General features: G+C 40.1%; 1 protein-coding gene across 22 annotated transcripts in view; it reads left to right on the top strand.

Moving 5' to 3' along the window:
* The window catches only part of ptprda (protein tyrosine phosphatase receptor type Da), a 482,747-nt gene extending 471,993 nt beyond the window's left edge, over positions 1 to 10,754 (top strand). For all 22 annotated transcript variants that reach the window (XM_088346760.1, XM_088346766.1, XM_088346756.1 and 19 more), the window contains 7 exons: positions 4,282 to 4,567; positions 5,562 to 5,740; positions 5,813 to 5,939; positions 6,978 to 7,103; positions 7,394 to 7,548; positions 7,672 to 7,807; positions 9,389 to 10,754. In XM_088346760.1, the coding sequence (XP_088202886.1) occupies positions 4,282 to 4,567; positions 5,562 to 5,740; positions 5,813 to 5,939; positions 6,978 to 7,103; positions 7,394 to 7,548; positions 7,672 to 7,807; positions 9,389 to 9,457 (1,078 nt within the window). In that variant the 3' untranslated portion in view covers positions 9,458 to 10,754. The remainder of the gene's footprint in view (positions 1 to 4,281; positions 4,568 to 5,561; positions 5,741 to 5,812; positions 5,940 to 6,977; positions 7,104 to 7,393; positions 7,549 to 7,671; positions 7,808 to 9,388) is intronic.
* The last annotated feature ends 11,215 nt before the right edge of the window (positions 10,755 to 21,969 follow it).

The raw sequence follows: 21,969 nt of genomic DNA, 5'->3' as shown, positions 1-21,969 counted from the left end.
AAATTATTTAAATGCATCACAAACTTTTTCTTCTTTTTTTCCGTGTTTTTTTTTCTACTTTTTTTTAAATTCCTTTGAAAATATCTCATTGTGTTTATTTTTTCCGAGCTGTTACTGTTTTCTTTTTCTTCTCTATTTACTTCTTTCATACATTTCTTTCTTTTCTTTTTTTCCGGATTTTTTCTCAATTTTTCCTTCTTTTTTTCTCATTTTTTCTCAAGTCATTTTGTGCATTATTTTACATAATATTTGGTCATGTTGGGATTAAAGAAGCAAAAACAACCCGAAGAGCCGTTTAGGACCCGAAAGAGCCGGTTCCTTTTAGTGAGCCAAGCCGAAGAAGCCAGTTCCCCGACAAAATACTAACTTTACTCAACTTCGTTCTCCTTCGAATCGACTTCAAAATACCGCATTTAGGACACAAGGTCAAGGGAACCTGTGTATTTTTACCTTCATGCACTGAAACTTTGACGTGAGTCCCTTCTTAATTAGTAATTTTGAGCCCTCATTTTTGTGCGCCGGCTAGATTTTCTTGTGCGCTGAGAATGTGCGAGCAGTGCGCAATTGTGCGAGCAGTGCGCAATTGCGCACGTGCGCAGTCTAGAGGGAACACTGGTCATGGTTCATGTTTTTCTGCTGATGTCCCTCACAAGATTATCTTTCTTGTTGTACGCGAAAACTTTGAGGGGCCTCGGTAAGCCTATTCCCCATTCCTCCCCAAATAAATTTTCCATCCCTAATTATGCAGAATCCTGTGTCGCCTATGAACATAACACATTTTTGTGCACCGAATGGAGCAACTGAGACACAGAAACGTTTGATTTGGTCTTCGTTTGAGTTCGTTTTGCAACTGCCGAAAAGCAAAAAGCTTTCTTCCTATTTACTGCTTGCACACAATGTGGACGTTGCTCATATTTAGGGGCATTTAAATTATAAACAGATCGCTTTAAAACTACATTCAAACATTAAGCGCAGAGGGATTGAATCTTATTTTTTTTTAGATCTGATAGGGAGCCAGTGGAATTAAAAGCTCCCATCTGCATTAAGTCGCCCATTCTGTTCCACTGTGGAAACACGTTCAATATATCTAATTAACTGCTGCACGCGTTGCTTCAAAATCTCCGCTAAGCCTCATTCCTCCCTTTTTTTGTTACTTTCTGACACTCGTATTTATCAGCAACGGGTGTTTTCTCGTCTTCTGGTGGCATTCCGGCTTGAGATGAGAAACGAAAAACGCTCCCTGATGGAGCCGGCTCAAGAGTCGTTTGTTTAGGATGTGAAGACCCGAGGGGATGCTTAATGATGTGCAACGCGTTTGCGGCATAGCGCTAGCTTTGTGGCACTGTATGGAGGGGGCCGAGCAGGGTTGATCTCAATGTTTTCCTCCTTTTCTTTGCCCTTATCAGTAACTTTGTTGGGGTCTATTATTGTCAGCAATATAACACACATAATTACCTTTTTTTCCGCCTAATATAAACTGCACCCGTGCAGCCTCAGTTCATTATCCTCAATCTCGTATTTCTGCAAGCAGGGACCCGCAAGAAGTCATTGTGGAGCCATTCTGGCCTACCTGAAATGAAATGGGGACATGATCCATTATCCCTAGTTGATTACTGCTTAAAGAAGCTGCCGCATTCTTGTGCCCTTGTAGCCCGCAAGAATTGAACTATATTGTTTTGGTCAGAGAGTTGACTTACGTTCATTAATGACAGCTCTTATTTCTGTTCATTCCGCGTAAAATTAACAGCACCAATGTGGCCAGGATACCCTATTCCCGAGCAACTATTGCTGAGAGTAGCGTCCGGCAGATCACAATTTTGGGGGGGCACAGGCCACTGAAGAGGGCCGTAGTGGCTCGCCTAAGATTAACTGCACTGTTTTAGCCACCATTCATTATCCGTAGGTGACTAATTTTATTCTGTCCGCCCAAAATGAACCGCACCAATATCCCATATCCCATATTACTGTGAGCAGGCACTAGCAGTAGGCAATGTTGTCTGCAGACGTGCCATTCTGGCCCACCCAAAAGGAAATGTGGATGTGATCCCTTATCCCCGCTAGACTATTCCTGAAAGCAGGGGCCCGGCAGGCTACAATTTTTTGGCACAGGGCACTGAAGAGGGCCGTAGTGGCTTGCCTAAAATTAACTGCACTGTTTTGGCTGAGATCCATTATCCCCAGTGGACGATTGCTGAGAGCAAGGGCTGATAGAGCAAATATGTGTTATGTGCATATTAAAGATGGGAGGCGGGGTGGGGCGCTGCTTTACGGATTTTTGCATATCGCGGGAGGGTTCTGGTTATCATTAACCGCGATAAACGAGCAAACACAGTGCTTAATTATGGTTAGCAACAAGATCTATTTTTTTTCTTAAGCACAAGCTAAGTGGTAAGTCTCTGTTAAAAGTGAATTAATTTTGAGGGTTATGTGAACATCTTGCACAAGACGTTTTTATCATCAAATTGACTTCTATTAATTGTTAGGTGTGAGTTAGGTTTATAATTTTGTTTCGTAAATTACAATCATCCCAAACATAATCGAAACTTTGCTTTTTGTCCATGTCTCTGAGCCCTTGTGTAACATACAAAAGTTTAGCCGCAGTCAGCCTTTTTTTTCCAGAGCGATCATCAGATCATTTGTTAAAGCCAATGGCTCCCGCACGTGTCTTTATTCCATTGGCTGCATGGCACATTAGGCAGACGTGGCCCCCGGCGTCCAACTTGACTCCCTCCCGAGTTGGCACTCTCTTCCCTTTCCTTTTTATTCCAGAGCAAATGAAAAACAAATGTGCCATCACCGAGGCGGAGGCACTAGATCGAGACTTTAGCACCTCACAGGCATGTCCGCCTAATGGATCGAAGGACCTATTTGCTGCTGTCTCCAAAGTTGACCCACTAGTTTATAGCACTTTTAAATTCCAGTTTTGTAAAAGATATCAGACAAAACATCTTAATTTTACAAATAATCCACCTACAATGAGATACATATTTGTGATAGGGGTAAAAATGTATTTTTTGGTGTATAAAAGGTGCAGGTCTTTACAAAACATGTCTCATTTTTCTTTTAGTTCCATATACACCCCATAATATGCAAAAATCCACAATTGGCTCCCCCCAATATAAACATTCACTCTGCTGCCCCCTGCTAAACCTTTGGATATGGATCACGGTCGCACAGATGCTTTGTATTTTAGGCGGAATGATTGAAGGAAAAGCCGTCACAACACAAATTGCTTTCTCCAACCCTGCTCTCAGTAATAGTTGACCGGGGGTAATAGATAACTGCCACAAGCTTGCTTTTCATTGTAGGTGAGTCTTTTAAAAACTTGCCCTCTGCTGGTCTTCGCTAACAGCAATAAAGAATCCTGGATATTGGATTGTGGACGGACAAGTACAGTTTACTTTTTGGTGGCTAGAACGGCTACAAAGAGCCACCACGCCCGACAGAAATGTGCTTTGCCAACTCTCGCTTACACTAAATCTGTATCTGGGGATAATGGATTGCAGACGCACAAATTCAGTTCACTTTTTGGTGGACAAAACGGCAAAAATAGCTGCCAAGCCCAATGAAGATGCTCTCTGCCTACTCCTGCTTGCAGCAGTAGTCAAATTGGGATAATGGATAGTGTCAGAAATAATGCAATTCATTTTTAGCAGGCATAGCTCTGGAAAGTGCCTTTGGCCGGTCCCCGCTAGCAAGAACAAGGATTTTTAGGATAATGGATTGCGGATAATGGACAAAACGGCCAAATACAGCCAGGCATGACACAATTGTGCTTTGCCAGCCCCAGCTCGCAATACAATGCTATCGGGGGTAATGCAAGTGCAGTTTACATTTAGGTGGACAGAATGGCAAAACATAGCCGCCGGGCACCATAATAACGTGCTCTGCCAGCCCCGGCTCAGAATTATAGTCAACCTGGGATAATGGATTACTGCCTAAACAGTACAGCTCATTTCATGCAAGTCAGAACACTATGCCTACCGACAAAAGTGCCTGTTGCCAGCCCCTACCAGCAGAAATATAGAATTATGGATAATGGTTTTCAGACACAGAAAAAAGAGCCGCTAGATCTGACAACATGCTCTGCTGGCTTCTGCTCGGAGCAATATGCTACCGGGAATAATGGATTGCGGAATATTTTGGCAATGAATTTAGAATCACAACAAATCGAGGGATTGCTGTATATTTTATCATTTTGCTGCGTTTTTATAATTATTCTAATGATTTCACTTTGGCAAGGCAAAGCGAACTTTGAGGTAACTCTCTCCTTCCCAACAGTGCCGGCGTGGGTCGCACTGGTTGCTTCATCGTGATCGACGCCATGCTAGAGAGAATCAAGCATGAAAAAACGGTGGACATCTACGGCCACGTGACGCTGATGCGCGCCCAACGTAACTACATGGTGCAGACCGAAGACCAGTACGTCTTCATCCACGACGCCCTCCAGGAGGCCGTTAACTGCGGCACCACCGAAGTGCCCGCTCGCAACCTCTTCGCCTACATTCAGAAGCTCACGCAGATCGAGGCCGGGGAGAACGTCACCGGCATGGAAATGGAGTTCAAGGTCAATGCTCCTGGCTACCATATTTATCTGAGTATGGCGTGCACTCGTGTATAACATGAGCCCAGATTATCCATTAAAAATCTGTATTAAATTTTGTTCAACTAAAACTCATAACTATAAGTGAAAAGGCAGCTGGGTGTTAGAGGGAGTGTGAACTCTTCCGTCTTTGTGCAATGTATGCCATAGCGGCAGTGTTGTGTACCATGAAGTCAAGTCGCACACACAATGCATCCGGAAAATATTGTCATAGGAATAGGTGCAAATACGTATTATTTAAACATATTCATATAATTGAATAATTCAAACGTTTATGTAAATGACAACGACGGCAATAGCTAGAGTTGCATAAAAGAGATTGTGAAATCTTATTTCACAACTAAAATTATTGATTCATTCAAAAATGTGCAAATTTATAGCATTTTTAGAGTGTTTAGGTGTGCCTAAATAGTTCAATAAAATAAGGTAAATCTGTTTTCTCAATTCCAAACCCTTTTATTAATCAGCACCAGTTTTTACTGAATCAATTTCCCGATTTAACAAATTCATCTAATTGTGGACTTTTAAAATGACAAACTAATCGAATTAATTTGAACAATTGTGTATTTCAGTTACTCTGAATGCAAGTAGGTAGCTTGGGTTTTATTATACCAAGCAGTGTATCCAACACACTGGTCTCTAACGTGGTGCCCCCTGAGAAGAGCTAGGGTGCCTGCAGAACTGGGCTGGGTCGTTGTGATTTGCCAGGAAAATTATTTGTTTGTGGTTGACTGAGTCTTTTCAACCCTACTTTCAATAATTAACCCGGTAATAACTAAGTAACAAAATAGTAATAACATGGTAATTTGTTATTTTAGAAATGCAGATTGTATGGGGTGCACTAATTGCACTAATTATTAAAATAAAGTAGCTATCAGTTTGAAAAAGGTTGGAGACCACTGATCTAAAATGTTTGAAATCTCCAATGCCTGACTATTCATTCTCTTTTTGATTACAGCGTTTAGCCAACACTAAAGCCCATACGTCACGATTCATCAGTGCCAATCTCCCCTGCAACAAGTTCAAGAACCGCCTCGTCAACATCATGCCCTACGAGTCCACGCGGGTGTGCCTCCAGCCTATTCGGGGAGTGGAGGGATCCGACTACATTAATGCGAGTTTCATTGATGGCTACAGGTAAAAAAAAAAAAAAGTGTCCTTGATGTGTGAGGTTGCTTCAGGATGCTGACTCCTGTATTGTCTTTGCAGGCAACAGAAGGCTTACATTGCCACGCAGGGACCACTGGCGGAAACTACAGAGGATTTCTGGAGGATGCTCTGGGAGCACAACTCCACCATTGTAGTCATGCTAACCAAGCTCAGAGAAATGGGAAGGGTATGTTGAAAAAAAGCATGTCAAAGTCTTAATATGGTAGTGCCATACTGTTTGGAAATTGACGCAAAAACATGTGTCGAAACAGCAATGGCAAAGAAAGGTAGGCCTCCAGGCACCTTTTCTAGGGAGTTTGTTCAATCCAGAACAAAAAAGACATATACCTTCAAGCCTAATTCTCTTTTTCCGGAGAACATTGGTCGAAACAGAGCAATGGAAAAGAAAGGCCTCTTCCCTTTTTTGAACCAGGACAAATTGGAGAACAGACAAGCTTTATTTACACATGAATTAAAAATATGAATACATACAACTAAAATACAAATGTCCCTACTACATAGGAGATATGTGTTAGATGTGCTCATATCTATGATTGCGCACATCTCAAACTAATTTTCCCCCTAAGAAATAACTGAAAACCAATTACTCCAATCCCATTTTATCCATTGATGTTAAACTTGCAAGAAGAACCGGGAAGAGAGTTCAAACCTCATTTAAGAAATTCTCTCCCTCCACCTGTTCTTTTTATTGAATCTTTTTGGTTACAAAAGATGATCCACTTTAAAGAGTGTGGAAGTGAAAGAGCAGCAACATGATTGCCGATAGTGACAATGATGTAAACAGTTAATAATAGCCAAAACATCTGACAACAGTGTGCAATAATAGTCAAAATAATGAACTGGCATCCTTTGCAGTCTCATTTGCAAATCTCCACTGTTAAAAAAAATAATAATCTTTTCAAATGAAAAAAAAAAAAAAATAGAACGCCGGATCAGTATGGCTAATAACGCATGTACTAAGTAGGACCTGCTAATGCCGGCGGAGGTAGCAAATAGAAATTCTCATATCTTGGATTTTCTCAGAAGACATCTCATATCTCAAAAATATAGTAGCTCGGGTATTGAATGGCCACTGTTATGTTTAATAAGTAACATATGACAGCTGTATTATACATTTGATGCATACCATCAAAATGCCATAAAACATATCATACCATCGATGGTACGTAGGGTACAATTTTTTGACCATGCTTGTCCCTTTTAGGAAAAATGCCACCAGTACTGGCCCGCAGAGAGATCAGCTAGATACCAGTACTTTGTGGTGGATCCCATGGCTGAGTACAACATGCCGCAGTACATACTGCGAGAGTTCAAAGTGACAGACGCCAGGGTAAGTAGACCTCGTCACAGTGTCATCCTTAATCGTAAATATGGGGGAGCAGGCTCAATGCAGCTAGAAATTCTAATTCCATCAAAGGCTTACAAAGATAAACGACACGGGCCCCCTTCTTTGTCCCGACTCCTCAATGGGATTGCAATCCGTATCAAAAGGGATACAATATCACTGAGTCACGCGCTGGCAAAGTCAGCTTAACATCAAGTGAATTTCTATCGTCTATGTTTGATGGGCTCCCCGTTAATGAGACGTGAGCACTTTCACGGCTGTTTTCTCTTTTTCAGGACGGGCAATCGCGGACAGTGCGGCAGTTCCAGTTCACGGACTGGCCTGAGCAAGGAGTGCCAAAATCAGGGGAGGGATTCATCGATTTCATTGGCCAAGTACATAAAACGAAAGAGCAGTTTGGCCAAGATGGGCCGATCTCGGTTCATTGTAGGTAAGTCAGAGTCATGGTCTTCCGAAGGGCTTCTGGCACTTTTCAAAGACGGGATAAGTTTACAAGAAAATATTTTCCCTTGGTGTGTCTTAGCATGTTCTCTCTTTCCTTTCTCTTGCCCAGCGCTGGCGTCGGTCGCACCGGCGTCTTTATCACCCTCAGCATTGCCTTGGAGAGAATGAGATACGAGGGCGTTGTCGATGTCTTTCAGACTGTCAAGATGTTGCGGACGCAGAGACCAGCGATGGTACAGACGGAGGTATGGAGGCGTATAGTGAGCTATGGCTTTAAATAAGGCTGCTTTTTTTCCCCACAACGAATGCACTCTAAACACCCAATACTGCTATATAGTCTGAAAGCATTTCTGAGACCCTTTGAAAGAAATTAGTCCACTATTTATATAATACATAACTGAATCAAAATGGGAAGTTGACAGCACTTAATTCAATATTTACAACGTACTTACATTTTAACTTTTTTACCCACAAATCAAGTCCTTAGTTTATACATCTGAATTGAACAGCAGTAGAAGTTATGTATAAAAAAATCTACATTTTCAATCAATGTTAGATTGCTGAAGTTTCCTTACTCTTCGATAAATGATGATATGAATGCTATTTGGTCCATGACCGCGATTATCCTCCAAATACAACAACACAAAAAGCCACATCTGTGTTGCGATGTGGCACTATTGTTCTATGGTTGTCCTGCCTCTATGGCCCAGAAATATAGGGCTCACGTTTGCGTGCTGCAGCCCTTGTTCGCATTTTCTTTTAGCACAGTAGTAAATATCGGCTCGCCTTTGTAATCACCATTTTGAGTTGCCCAATGATCCGAAAACACGTGACGTGAACAACTCTGAACAGAGCAAAAACTGACACAGCTAAAAACGGTGTCAGGTCTGCGGGGGCACAGCACCATTGGTGTTCTAGATGTGAATGGGCTGAATTATAGGAATGTTTAAAACTGCTGCTTAAAATCAAATGTGGCTTGTTTTGGTGGAAATGTAAAAGCTGGAACAGCAGCAGCAGTACATAATCCCAAGTATCTACAATCCGCCCAAAATGAACACAAGTTCATTTACTTTCCTTGTTTTTCATATTGACTCCGAAGTCCCACGCAGACAAGGCACCGTTGGCAGGCGCCATTGACAATCAGCACCCTTGAAACACGGCCCTGTCCTCTCGCACAACGGAAACTATTTTCAAAGATGCCTCAGACATTGTATTTCTAGGATCTTACCATGTTATTAAAATTTAACTGCAGTTATACAGAAAAGACTGATATTGAATAAACCACGATTATCTCCCTCTTTAACATTCTTATTGTGTCCTTAACTACGTCCACCTAAAAAAAACAACAACATTGGCAGTCAGCACAGACCCTCAGACACCAGACACCACTTCAGAGATGCTTTAAGTTGCGTTAAGCACGGGTTGAGGATCACTTGATCATTCAAGGTTGCTTATCTAGCGTACATTTGGCATCTTGAGACGTTATTAAAACTATTTTGCTGTTATACAGTAAATGCAGATCTACGTGAGAAGTGAGGCAAGCTTAGCAAAGACAGCATGGCAGTGCTATCATCCTGTGGAAAAGTACTGTAGCTACTGCAACACCAGTTCGCAACCACAGACGTGTCCCCTACTACGTCCACCTTAAAAACACACACACACAGGGCGTACTGTACATTTTAAAGAAAATCTAATGCTTTTATCTGCGCCTTATAGTGATTAAAATATGATAAGTCTTACCAAGCGTACTGTATATAATAATAGAATTTCACTATTTATAAGTTTGTCTGCTGACAACTGTTTTTATTTTGTTTTTTTGTTTTCAGGATCAATACCAGTTCTGCTACAGAGCTGGATTAGAGTATCTGGGAAGCTTTGACCACTATGCAACGTAAGGTACTCAGCATCGGAGGGAAACACGGAATGGAAAGGGAAAAAAACACAATTGCGCCTCTCTTTCTGAGCCATAAATTACTGCTTGAGAACGTACAAACTCCTTGCAAACCACTCATTAAGTGTTGGATGTGCAACAAGAACCCGTCACGTAAAAAAAAAAGAAAAGATTCCCGAGGACCAAGTATTTTCCCGACGCGATATAAACTGGCCTTGTCACCAAGTCATGGAATTCAAACCACTGAGGCACATCGATGGGATTCTCTGTTCTGTGGATTTTATCTGTGGACTGAACCAACACGGCGCAGAATGTGACTGGACCCGGACCAGAACACTTCGGAGGAACGCGGGGATGTAAAAAAAAAAAAAAAATCAATCACAACCGCACCCGTCAGGAAAACCCGGCCTCGGACGGACCCTGGCCATGACGTGCATCCTCCTTCATCCCATGTTCACCAAATTGCAAGGGAATTTAAAAAAATGTAACGGATACAAATATTAATTTAGTTTTTTAGTATTTTATTATACAACTGATGTGATTCATTTTGAAAATGTGTAAATTCCATTTTTTACACACTTTTTCTTTGTAGCACATGAATTGGGCGGGGGGGGAAGACGCCAGGCCAGTCCGACCCATTGGATTATTTGTCACCTATTGCTTTCACCTAGGGCTTTGTGGAATCAACAGGGATGAGCAAAGTATGAAGTTGCTGCTATCAATTATCTCCGTTGTTCCATGTCGGGACGACGAAAAGGAATGAATCAGATAAGATGATTTAATATATATAAAGATATAATACAGAAAATAATTATTCTAGAGTTTAGACAAAATATTATAGTCGGCAAAGGCTTTAGAAAGCGATCGTTTCACTGGAATGCACATCGGTAGGACGCGTTTCGGATTTGGTACATCGTTTCTTGTGCAATAAAACATTGTTAAGTCATGACACACTGTCCCTTGCAGGCGTTACCAGGAAATATCCAAGCCGCCTCGTCACTCGTTTGGGCAAAGTACAAAAAAAAAAGGTTTTGATTTATTTAAGACTTCTCTCAGTATTCATTTTCTCATTTAGAGTGCCTTATATTTATGCCTGTTTTTATACCATTTCAGTATATCTTTTAAATATTCCATGTATACGTCAATATATATGTATACTGTATACAGTTTGTGTTTGTTTATTTAAAGTAATATTCACCTTGTCACATGAGATTTATATATGCAAATGACATTTTAAGATCATTTTGAGTGGCCTTACCGTGGGTGGCTGGGTGGGTGCAGCTAGTTCATGGACCTGGAGGGAAAATAAAGCTCTGCAAGATTTCAAATTAAGCCGCTTAAGGACAGGTTTGATAAGTACCTCCCACGTCACCTCTTGAAGTTCGACACGCTTAAGTTAGCACGGTATGGTATAAATGGTCAACGACGAGGCTAGCAAAGTGGTATAAATGACATTGATGACATTTCTAAGAATTGAAAATGGATATCTGGGGGGCCAAATATAATTTCCTCAGATTCGTAAAGGAGGCACCACGTCGGTTTAGTTTTGAGGTCATTGATAAGTACCTCCCACGTCACTCCTCGAAATTTGACACATTCACATTAACCCGATGTTGTCAAAAATAGTCAACCGAGAAAGTTGCAAAGCAGTATAAAAGTGTATTTATCTTGTCTTTAAGAATATTAGTGGGTACCTAAGATCTGAGATCCCAGTAGAGGGTACCACGTTAGTTTTGTTTAAACTCCATGCAGACCTACCAAACATTGAAAATCTTGTTACAGAATAGCTGATAAAAATTCCGATTTGAAAATACTTTCGCAGTATCATATAAGTCGAAAGTGGTTCTTAGACAATGTTATCACTTAGTACGAAACCGGATGTTACTTCAAGTGTCCAGGAGATGGCACTAATGCACCATAAATAAATGAGGAACATTTCTTAATTTGTCATAAGCTGGTGTAGTAAACAAGGGCATATTCGTAATATTTAGTAGCATGCTTTATGAGTTACACACGACAGAACTCAATGAAAAATGTGTCAGAATTTAAAAGCTGCTACATTTTTTTAAATATGTGGCTTGTTAAGTTGACGTTAGAATTACTGATCAATTAAAAAACGACACACATTGATTAATGTGATACAACATTATTCAAAACAAGAAAAGTTATACAGTTAAAGAGAAATGTGTAGATGCAGCTTAAGAAGTGAAAAATCTGAGAAGAAAGTCTTAATTGTTCGAAAAAGACAGATTAGTCACGACTAACTCAACCTCGATTTGGAAAACCCCAATGGTAAATTCAGTGTTTTTGTTTAAATTATGAGAAAGCACACAGAGATGAAATAAGTCCTGATTTAGAAGATGCTGTTTCTGCCCCCGGAACGGAGGGAAACAGTTTTTCGGGTATATCCTTTTATTCTCGAGGACTTGTCAGCAACTGGGTGTTCCCTGGGTCAGTTTTCTATGTTTTTTCGGACTGGATATGGTTATGGACTGGATATAGACTTGGTCCTGAAAAAAGAAAAAAACTTGACGAAGGGAAGCTATAGTATGTCTCAAATTTGTCTATGTCCAAATCCAGATGAGCAGAGGCCAGATTTGGCTTTTTACTGAGTCGATGAAAACCACAAAAACACGAAAGTTCGCTGATCATTGATCTACATTAATGCAGTACAAAAAAAATGGCTGACAAACGTAGTTACCGTATGAGGATCATTGAATTTAATCCAACTGTCGCAACAATGATCAGTTTTTGATTCAACTTAATATTGCTGTATCCATTTTTTCAAAATAACGTACTTACATCTGGAAATTTTCCGACTCAATTTTCCGAGAGGAGTGAAAAGGACAATCTCGACTGACAAAATTTAATGTCGCGAAATATAATACAAACAACCATTTGTTTTTGTGAGGGATTTATGGATGTGCATTCCACACTCTAAAAACAGTCAGGTCAAAAAATAACCCAACGAAGGGTCAAGGGTGGACCTATTCGTTACTTTAGTTCCTTTAACACAACTTTTTTTTTTTTTTTAATGTTCGTTCAAAGGTAACATAGTCAAAATGTGTTTGTATTGTTGATGGATAAAACCCATGTCGTCTTGTGCAAAAACAAAAAAATATCTATATACATACAGTCATATGACTGGGCACCCAAGATCTTTTTTCCTTGTGGTTTGGATCAGCTGTTTCAGTTCAATATGTCATATAGCAGACAAACACACTAATGAGCATACAGTGTTTCACAACGTTGATATCAATGACAATGAAAACAATTGTAATTCTAATGACACTCTAAACATTTCCTTTAGTTTTCAATGATTGTCTGAAACCTTGAAAGTTTTTTAACCATTCTTCTTTACAAAACATCTCCTGTTCAGTCAGGTTTGGTGGTTTCCGAGCATGAACAGCCCGCTTTAAATCACACCACAGGTTTTCCATTACATTCAGGTATTTCTGTGAATGGTGCCTTTGGAATTCCATTACCTCACTATGTTTGCAAATACACAGTGGAAATCTTTGAGCTAGCTTTTTGTATTCTTCCCCTATGACATGAAATATATTTTTCCTATTTCATTTAACGAATGGTTTTGAGGCTCCCATACAGCCACTCTTAGGAAGATGCAAAGAGAAGAACTTGCAACCTGCCACCCTAAATATTTTTTAATAATAATGATAATAGTAATGATTCCATTTGTTTGGTCCCCTTAGGCAAATTCATTTCCACCGACTTTAAGATCAGGGGAATTTGGGGGAGTCACTTCTGTCGCAGCAGAGCGTGCATTCTAACCAGGCCAGACCTTGCTGAGCTTCCCGAGATAGGACATTCTCAGTGTGGTATGGCCGTAAACAGATGATTGTTTTCACTTGTGTACATAGGTAATAGTCAATGAGCTTCACAAACAAATTTGATGATCCAATATTTAGTGATCTGTGTAAACAAAACCACAAATGTTCTCAAGTTGATGCACCTTCAGGTCTTTCTGTAAACTGTGACTGCGGATTTCCATTTCCCTACTATGCTTCTCATAATGGTAACTGATAGCTAAGATAGCTTACTTATGTGCCCTAAACCATGATAGTGAATATTTTTCATTTTCAGATTAGGTTGTTTTGAGGCTCCCATGTTGCCACTCTTCAGAGAAGATGCAAAGAGGAAATTAAGTAGCAACTGACCACTTTAAATACCCTTTCTCGAGATTGACTTCACCTAATTGTATAGGCTAAAGGCCATTACCCAACACATTTTGAACTCCAATAGTTAGTACTTAAGGTATTCAAATTTTTAAGAAAACAAGGATGCCCAAATGTATGCACCTGCTAAGTAGATATTGTGCACTTTCTGTAAACACTTTATACCACTACTCACTGTGTCTCTCTGCTATATATTATATTGAGCTAAAATTGCTTATCCAAAAAAACAATGATTTGGAAAGGAACATTTGGAAAATTATCAGGGGTGCCCAAACTTTTTCATTTGACTGTATAAATATCATTTTATTTAAAAATAGGTAGTTCCTTTTTGGAAAGGCCCTGAAAATTGTCATTTTGGACAGAAATATTAATAAAATATTTAGTTAAACCTAGAACTACACCAGTTAGTGTATAATAACTTCCCAAAACGAGATGGTGTTTAAAAATAAATGTCCAGAAAAACTCAAAATGTTGCTTCATTGGGTTAAAAAAACAACCACGAATTGTGGATTCAATTCATCCATGTAATAGATCGGTCCATGTTTGACCCCCTTGGAGTTATTTTTAAAATGTTTTTAGAGTGCATTTTTTTTTCCTTTTTCATGTTGTAATTTTACCATTTTTTTAGCTGGGTTTTTTTTTCATCGCAGGATCGGCCTGTAAGAAGGATTTGCACTTTCTCTATCTTTATACTATGCACTGCCCTATTGATTCTAAACCCAATAATACATGACTTGAACCCATTACGAAAGAAAAAAAATCATTCAACGTTCACTCCGTGTGTATGTAAATAACACAAAATGGTATTGGCCCCAAGGTCACAAAGAGATAAATCTTGTGTTTCCCTACTGTCTACTTATCCCTCATCTGGACACAAAGACTGAAAAAAACCAGAAGAAAAAAAACAAGAAAAAACAGCTTGTTCAAAAGTTCATCCGATTACCTCCGATTAGTTGTAATTGTAAATTGTTGATTCCGAATGAAAGGAGTGCTTTTTATTTTCTTACTTAGGTCACATTGGTGGGGGGAAAGACATCTGTATGAGAAATATCAACGTCACGTTTGTTATAACTGAATTCTATTAAAAAAATGTCTGTGTTAATTGTTTGGTCTTTCACTCGGTAGAACTGATGAAGTATGTGGAAAAGTTGATGCTAGCTAAACCAAATATAGCAGTTGTCAACTGGAAAAAAAATACTTATTATCAGATGGATTAAAAAAAACAAGTTTCTTAAAAAAACTCTTTTGGCAAGGTGCTTGAAAATCACTAGGCTGTAATCTGACTGGAAATGGACTGTATTCTGATTATGTCAAGCCACGTAAACTTGCACACAAATCCGTCTAATTGCAATGGTTGGGTTGCTCATTTCTTTTCTGATTGCCTCGATTATTGCATTCAATTGAGGAAAAAAACACCCTGTAAAAATGAAAAAAGTAGCACCTACCTATTACTAAAATGTTCTTTTACGGCCCCTGCTCACTGTAATAGTCCACCAGGGACAATGGATCACGGCCGAAAGAGTCCTCTTGGGTTTAGGCAGGCAACAATGGCATACTTCAGCGACCCCAACTGGAAAAAAAGCAATTTTAGGCTTAAAGGATAGGAAAAAAGGTTCATACATGACACAATTTTGCTCTTTCAACAATAGTCTACTGGGGATAAAAAAATCATAGCCAAATCAGTGCCGTTCATTTTGGCTGGTCACAATGGCATGACTCAAAAGAAAAAGATACGCTCTGGGATAATGGATTGCAGCCACATGGGATGATTATTTTAGGCAGAAAGGACTGAAAAAGAGCAGTACGCATAACAAGAAATTTGCTTTCTCAAGAATAGTCTACTGGGACGATAAATCATAGCCAAATAAGTGCAGTTCATTTTAGAAGGGCCACAATGGCACGCTGCAGGGGCCTAAACCAAAATAAACGGTGCTGCGCCAGCCTCTGCTCTCAGCAATGGTCGACCAGGGATGACGGATTGTGGCCTCGTGGGTGCCTTTCATTTTAGGTAGAAAGGATGGGAAAAAAGCCGCACGCATGACACAAATTTGCTCTCCTAACAATAGTCCACTGGTAATAATAAATCATACCCGAATCAGTACAGTTCATTTACATGGGTCACAACAGCTTGTTCAACAGCCGAAACTAAATCAAAAATAGGCTTTGCCAGTCCCTGCTACAAGCAATAGTTAACCCGGGATAAAGAATCACGGCCACAACCATGCATTTATTTTAATTTTAACAGACCGCCTCCTGACAAAAGTGCACTCTGCCGGTCCCTGTTTGCAATAGTATGAGATTGAGGATAATGTATCACGGCCATATAAGTGCTGTTTATTTTAGGCGGAAGTACATTAACAGCAAAAAAGATCTGCCAGGCCCGACTAAAGTACGTCCTGCCAGTTCCTGCTCACAGCAACATGGTATGGTGTCAGGACCAGAACGAAGACAGGACCCACTTGCGTGCATTTCTCTTTGTTTTATTAAGAAGAGGGGAAATGGTAGTATACAGGGCCCGTTGATCGTAGGGAGCAGGTTACTCAGACGCGGAAGTGGTGTTCGTTCAAAGGTAACATAGTCAAAATGTGTGTCGAGAGCGAGGTAAAGCAGGTCGATGGCCGGGACGGAGGAGCAAAAACATAGCTCAGAAAAGGGGTCGGAGCCGGGAATCAAACAGGAATCAGGACAGGAGAGAGTAGGGGTCGAAAGGGCTTGCCTAGCGTGAGCTGAGTTTCGCACACAAACTGACAACGGGTGACAGGAAGACGGGAATTTGAAAAGAGACAAGCAGCCAATCAGCGTCCGAGGCAGTTGGCGCCACAGGAGCAGACTCAGGTGCCTCGCATCAGTAATCATGACAGTATTGGGTGTAGTGGATTGTGGTTAGAATTAAATGCACAGTCCTTTATCCCTTGGTGACTATTGTTGAGAGCAGAAAACTTTTTTTGTTACATTCTGGCTGATGAGGTTTGCCATGGTGGCCCGGCTAAAATAAACTGCAATTATTCCCATTTGACTATAGCTTATAGCGGGATCAGAGAGAGCAAATTAATTGCATGCGTGGCAGCTATTTTGTTTTTTGTTCCACCAAAAGTGGACAGCTCTAGTGTGGCTGTTTGTGGATTTTCACATAACACAGGACATTCTGGTCCCTATTAACTGCGATTAACGAGGGATTACAGTACTACATATTCAGCTACGTATTCAGGTTTATTTTTCTCTAGATGTGTGAACGATTTATATAGATTGGTCCAGGAATCTTATATTCCCTTTCCAATAACATTGTTGCCTGCATGTAGGCATAGTGCTTTGGTGAATTATGTTCAAGTTTGCCGATTTGAAGTCACCAAAACAACCCTAAAATGATGGTGTAAATAAAAATTCCGACTCCCCAATGCTCCCACCCTTTTTAATACTTTACAGACACTCCAATGTGTCATTTTTCCTATGGGACCAGCCAGGCCAAACATTTCCGAGTGCAGCTGCTCATTCCTTCACATTTACCTCATTTCTCTCTCAGTTTTTAAAGGTTCCTGCCAGTTATATACTGGAACTAATCCACGTTGAAGACGGTTATCGTGGTGATTGCCAGCCATCTTGTTTTTTGTTTTGTTTTGTTTTTTTGCACACTTGGCCGTCTCAGTGGGCAAAACTCCTCATAAAGGTGAGCGGCGAAAAAGCTGAACAAATAATAATCCCGTTACCAACCCAAACAGATGGCTGCATACAGCTCAAACCCCAGCAGTTAAATGTTAAGGAATGGGATTAGATCATGCCTGTTAAAAATTATAAACAAGTCATTGAGATAGCTAACAACCTTTCGGGATCGGTGTTCGACAATAGATTTGAGTACTGAAACATTTGTTTTGTTTTTTCATTTCGAAATACTGGTTTTTATTTGTTTGTGTTCCTACACATTCCAATATACCTGCAATATGAATAATACAACCATACATCCCTGAACTATTGATAAAAGGTGTACCTAAACAAGGATAAATACCCAAAATACAAATAAAACATGTACATTAACAACTACAAATAAGAGAAATATGAATAAAATGTGTACCTAAACAACTATTTATACCTACGATATTTATAAAGCGTGGCACCAGACCATTCCTTAATTTTGTCGACCAAGTTTTTTTTTCGTCTTCCTCTACTTCTGCCTCCTTGGACTGTGCCCAGGAGAATTATCTTGGTCAGTCCTGATGATTTTGTGACGTGCCCATACCACTGAAGCTTCTGTCTTGGCACAGTCGTCAAAAGTTCTCTGTCTTATCCACTGTGCCCTCCGATGGTGTTGCACACCATTTTGTGTGTCACGTGGGCTAAGTAGCTGATGCTTAGAGGTTTCCTGTAGCGTCACATTTCCATGGTCTGGATTTGCTTTTCCAGTTTTTCTGTGAAAGACAATTTCTCACAAGCGTAGAGGAAAGTCGAAGTAACCAGCACTTGCATGAGTCTGATTTTTATTTCACTGCTATGTTCTTGTCTCTCTAGATGGGTTTTAGTTTGGCAAGTACAGCTGTTGTTTGAGCTATCCTGGCAATGATTTCTGGTTCTCGCCCCTCTTCTCATATGACAGCTCTACAGTATTTAAATTTGGTGACAAGTTTTAGCTCTCTCTGGTTGAGGGTGATGTTTGTGGGGATATTGTGGGTATTGATCGTCATTACTTTTGTTTTTCTCTGTGCTCAATTACATACTAGCTTGAATCATTTTTTCAGGTGATTGATCAAAACTCCAGTACCAGTTCGTCTCCTGCCAATCCGACAATATCATCAGCAAAATGGAGGTTAGTGATGTTTAGTCCCCCAATACTGACTGTATCTTCATGTTGCTCCAGAACATCGGACATGATCTTCTCCAGAAGGATGTTGAATCAAGTTGTAGAGTGAATGAAGCCTTGTCTCACACCAACTGTGGTTTCAAACCACGCCCCAGTACTGTTGGCATTGGTATACAGTTGTTCCATCGTCTGAACTAGTTTCTGGCCTATCGTGTACTTCCGCATGGTGGCCCTTAAAGTGGCTTGCCATCCTCTGGCAAACGCCTTCTTAAAGTCAACAAAAACGTGATTTATCTGGTGTCGTTAACAATTCTCACATGAGATGCGCAAATTAAAAAATTGTTCTGTGGTGCTCCTTCCCTCTCTGAAGCCTGCCTGTTCTTTTGCTAGGTTGTTTTCAAACTGTGGTTTCAGTCTGTTCAGTAGGACCTTTAGAGCATAACTTAACTTGAATGGCTGATGAGACTGATGGTTCTGTAGTTGGAGCATGGTTGAAGGTTTCCTTTCTTTGGTATGATTTTGGGTGTTTGTAAAGTTGGGAAAAGTATTCTCTCCATCTATTTATGTTCTCCTTTTCATTAGGTAGCTTATTCCCTGCCTCACCCTGAATGTTACTGTATTTTGCCTGTTTTGTTTGTGTGAGGTATTTTGCAATCTGGAAGTCTTTCTTTGAATTGTTCCTGTTGAGGAACTCTTCTAACTCTGAGAGTGTTTCCTCGATTCATTTCTTTTTTGCTTCTCTCAAGCTTTGTCTTGGCTGTTATATACTTGGCTGCTCCTTCAGGGCTGTTCCTTTTCTTCTTTAGTTCTCGCCTCCTGCTGCACTGTTGGAGAAGTTTGGATCCCACGGCTTTATTTTCTTCTGGTTTTTAAACTACTATTGATACCTGAAATATTTATAACCATAAATACTAGAACTATCCATAAAATGTGTACCTAAAAAAATAATTTTTTAAAATTTGATACCTCTCTGCTCACCCATAATCCATTGCTTAGTTGTCTTTTTAGACTGTCCTACGCATTCCAAAATATCGCTAATAATACTTAAACATGTACCACAACCATGAAATTGTGTATATGATAATAGGTATTTAACATTATAGAGATACAAATATAAAACATTTTATAAACCATTTATTGCACAATTAAACAGAGGCTTCGTGGCAGATACTCTTACAACAATCTTGTATTTAACAATAATTTACATTTCTACCTCGATAGTTTTTCCTCCTTCTTTTTACTAACTAGCAAAATGCACTCGAATTTCTGGGTCAAATCCCGATTTGTTCGAATACAGTCTTCCAAATACCGAGGTTTCACTGTATACACCATACCTAGATAGCAGTAGCTAGCTAAAAGAAATCTCAATATATGCTCATTAGCTTGCAAGAATCAAATTAAACCAGCTAGCAGGTAACTAAACAGTCAAATTATATTGGATATTTTTTTAGGTGTACCGATGTACCACAGTAGTTGAAATTGTATAAATGGTTTCACTTTAAATGGCTTTTGGGAGCGAGCAGAATTGAACAAAAAGGTGAGTTGCATAAAACAAAAGAATGGATTCATTTTCAATTTGACAGGCTAGCTAACCCCTGGTGAACTTAAGACCTGACAAGAAAAGGGGGAAATATACAATATATACAGGAGGCTACTCGAAGGCAATTGCCCATCAATTATCCTGTCAAAGGGAGTTGACGTTAGTGTGCTTGCAAGGGTCTAGAGGAAATATAATTTATGACCTCCCTGACAGTTTTCTTTTCTGCAAGCGAGGCTATAATGCAGCTCCACACATATAGTGCCCAGTCGCAAGGGGAATAAGTACAGGTACAGTATATCTGGTGACCTCGGAGGACACTGTCAATTATCAAGGGTAATGGCTCTATGCTGGACTCCACCCCCTCATCAAAATATATGTCAATGGCAGCAGACTGTAAACACCACTAAAAATACGCCAATATTTTCAACAAAAGCCCCCCAAAAAAACTACCAGCCAAAGTAAACATGGTGTGCACTTGGCTCTTTTGACTGCTTCCAGGCAAACGGTCCAAAAAAACTATGTCAGGAGTGTGGAGTACCAGACTGTTATCCAGGTTGTTTAGTCCATGTATGAGCTGTGCTTGAGATTTATCCGCATTACTTACAGTAAGTCAGATTTGTTGTTAGTTAGATTTGGACTCCGCCAAGACTGCCCATTAGTCACCAATTCTCTTCATTACCTGGAAAGAATGTTGGCCATGGTGTAGAATGGGTAAGTTTTTGTGGGTTGTGACCAAATGATCAATATACCAGATAAAAGTCGCTTGATTAAATTTACTTCAAAGGCTCTCCGGGGAGTAAGTTACTACCCGAAGTAGATAAGTTCAAGTATCTCAGGGTCCTGTTAACAATCTTGTGCAGAATAGTACGGGATATCTACAGACGTATTGATGAAGGGTCTGCATTCATGCACTCCCTGCCCCGGTCCTTTGTGGCGAGGAAGGAGCTGAACCGAGTAGATCTACGTTCCTATTGTCACCTATTGAAAAAAAAAAGAACAAGATCCAGGATAAAGTTGGCTCAAACATTTTCTTCGAAAAGTGAGAAAATTCGACATCTGGGAGAGACTTATAGGAGTATTGCTGTTCCCTTGTGTTTAGAGCCAGTTGACTCAGGTATCCGGTAGGGATACCTCTAAGACGCCTTTCTTGGGAAGTGTTCCAGGCATTGTCCAATGTCAGAAGAACCTGCGAACAACCCAGGACATGCTGGCTAGCCTGGGTATGACTTGGGATCCTGTCAGATGAGCCTGACAAAGTAGCTGGGAGTAGGAAGGTCTTTCAGGGTTTTTCAGGCTTCTGGAAAATTGTGTCATTTCCTTTAACAATAATTTTTCAACCAGGTGTTTGGAATGACTTATTCTTGAAGAGCTCAAACGGCGAATTATTGAAAAACTTGCAAATGTGAAAGCTTTAATGCAACAATGCTGCTAAAGCAATGAAGGAATGTCAGATGTATTGAAAAGTCCTGAAATTAATTGCATGCTGCATTCACCACCACTCCAGATGATAGTCATTTGACTGTCAGGGCTTGAGCGCCATTTGGGTGACACACAGCGAGAGTGCTTTTAGTGGAGCATTCTCAAGCATAACATTGCTTTTATGTTATCCGTCTTGCTTTCAGACAGTTGTTTAATTCTTCAGCTGCTATGCACCACCACAACTAAGCGCACAAAGCATTTGTTAAAATAAAAGTAAATGCTAACCAAATGGATGGCCAATAGCAGGTTAGCGCTAAGTGCTCAAGGAGAACATTTGATTATACGTTGGTGGATCTTTTCTTGGGTGTCTTCATTCTGGTAATTTTTTTTTTTTTTTTTTTTTTGCTATCCAGATATAGAATTGTGTTGGTTGCCTTGTTTGGAATCATGCAGAGTCACAAGAATTGCTATACAGGTCAATGCTAAGTGTCTGGGGTGAACAGTTTGTAATGGACAGTATGGATAGATGGAAAAAGGGATCGAGCCATGGAAAGTGAGAGAGACAGATAGAGAGA

Source organism: Urocampus carinirostris, chromosome 11, assembly GCF_059441175.1.
Source record: "Urocampus carinirostris isolate Australia breed hairy pipefish chromosome 11, RoL_Ucar_1.0, whole genome shotgun sequence".
In the NCBI taxonomy this organism is placed as follows: domain Eukaryota; kingdom Metazoa; phylum Chordata; class Actinopteri; order Syngnathiformes; family Syngnathidae; genus Urocampus; species Urocampus carinirostris.
The sequence above is the reverse complement of the archived record's forward strand: the minus strand, read 5'-3'. Positions and strand labels throughout refer to the sequence as shown.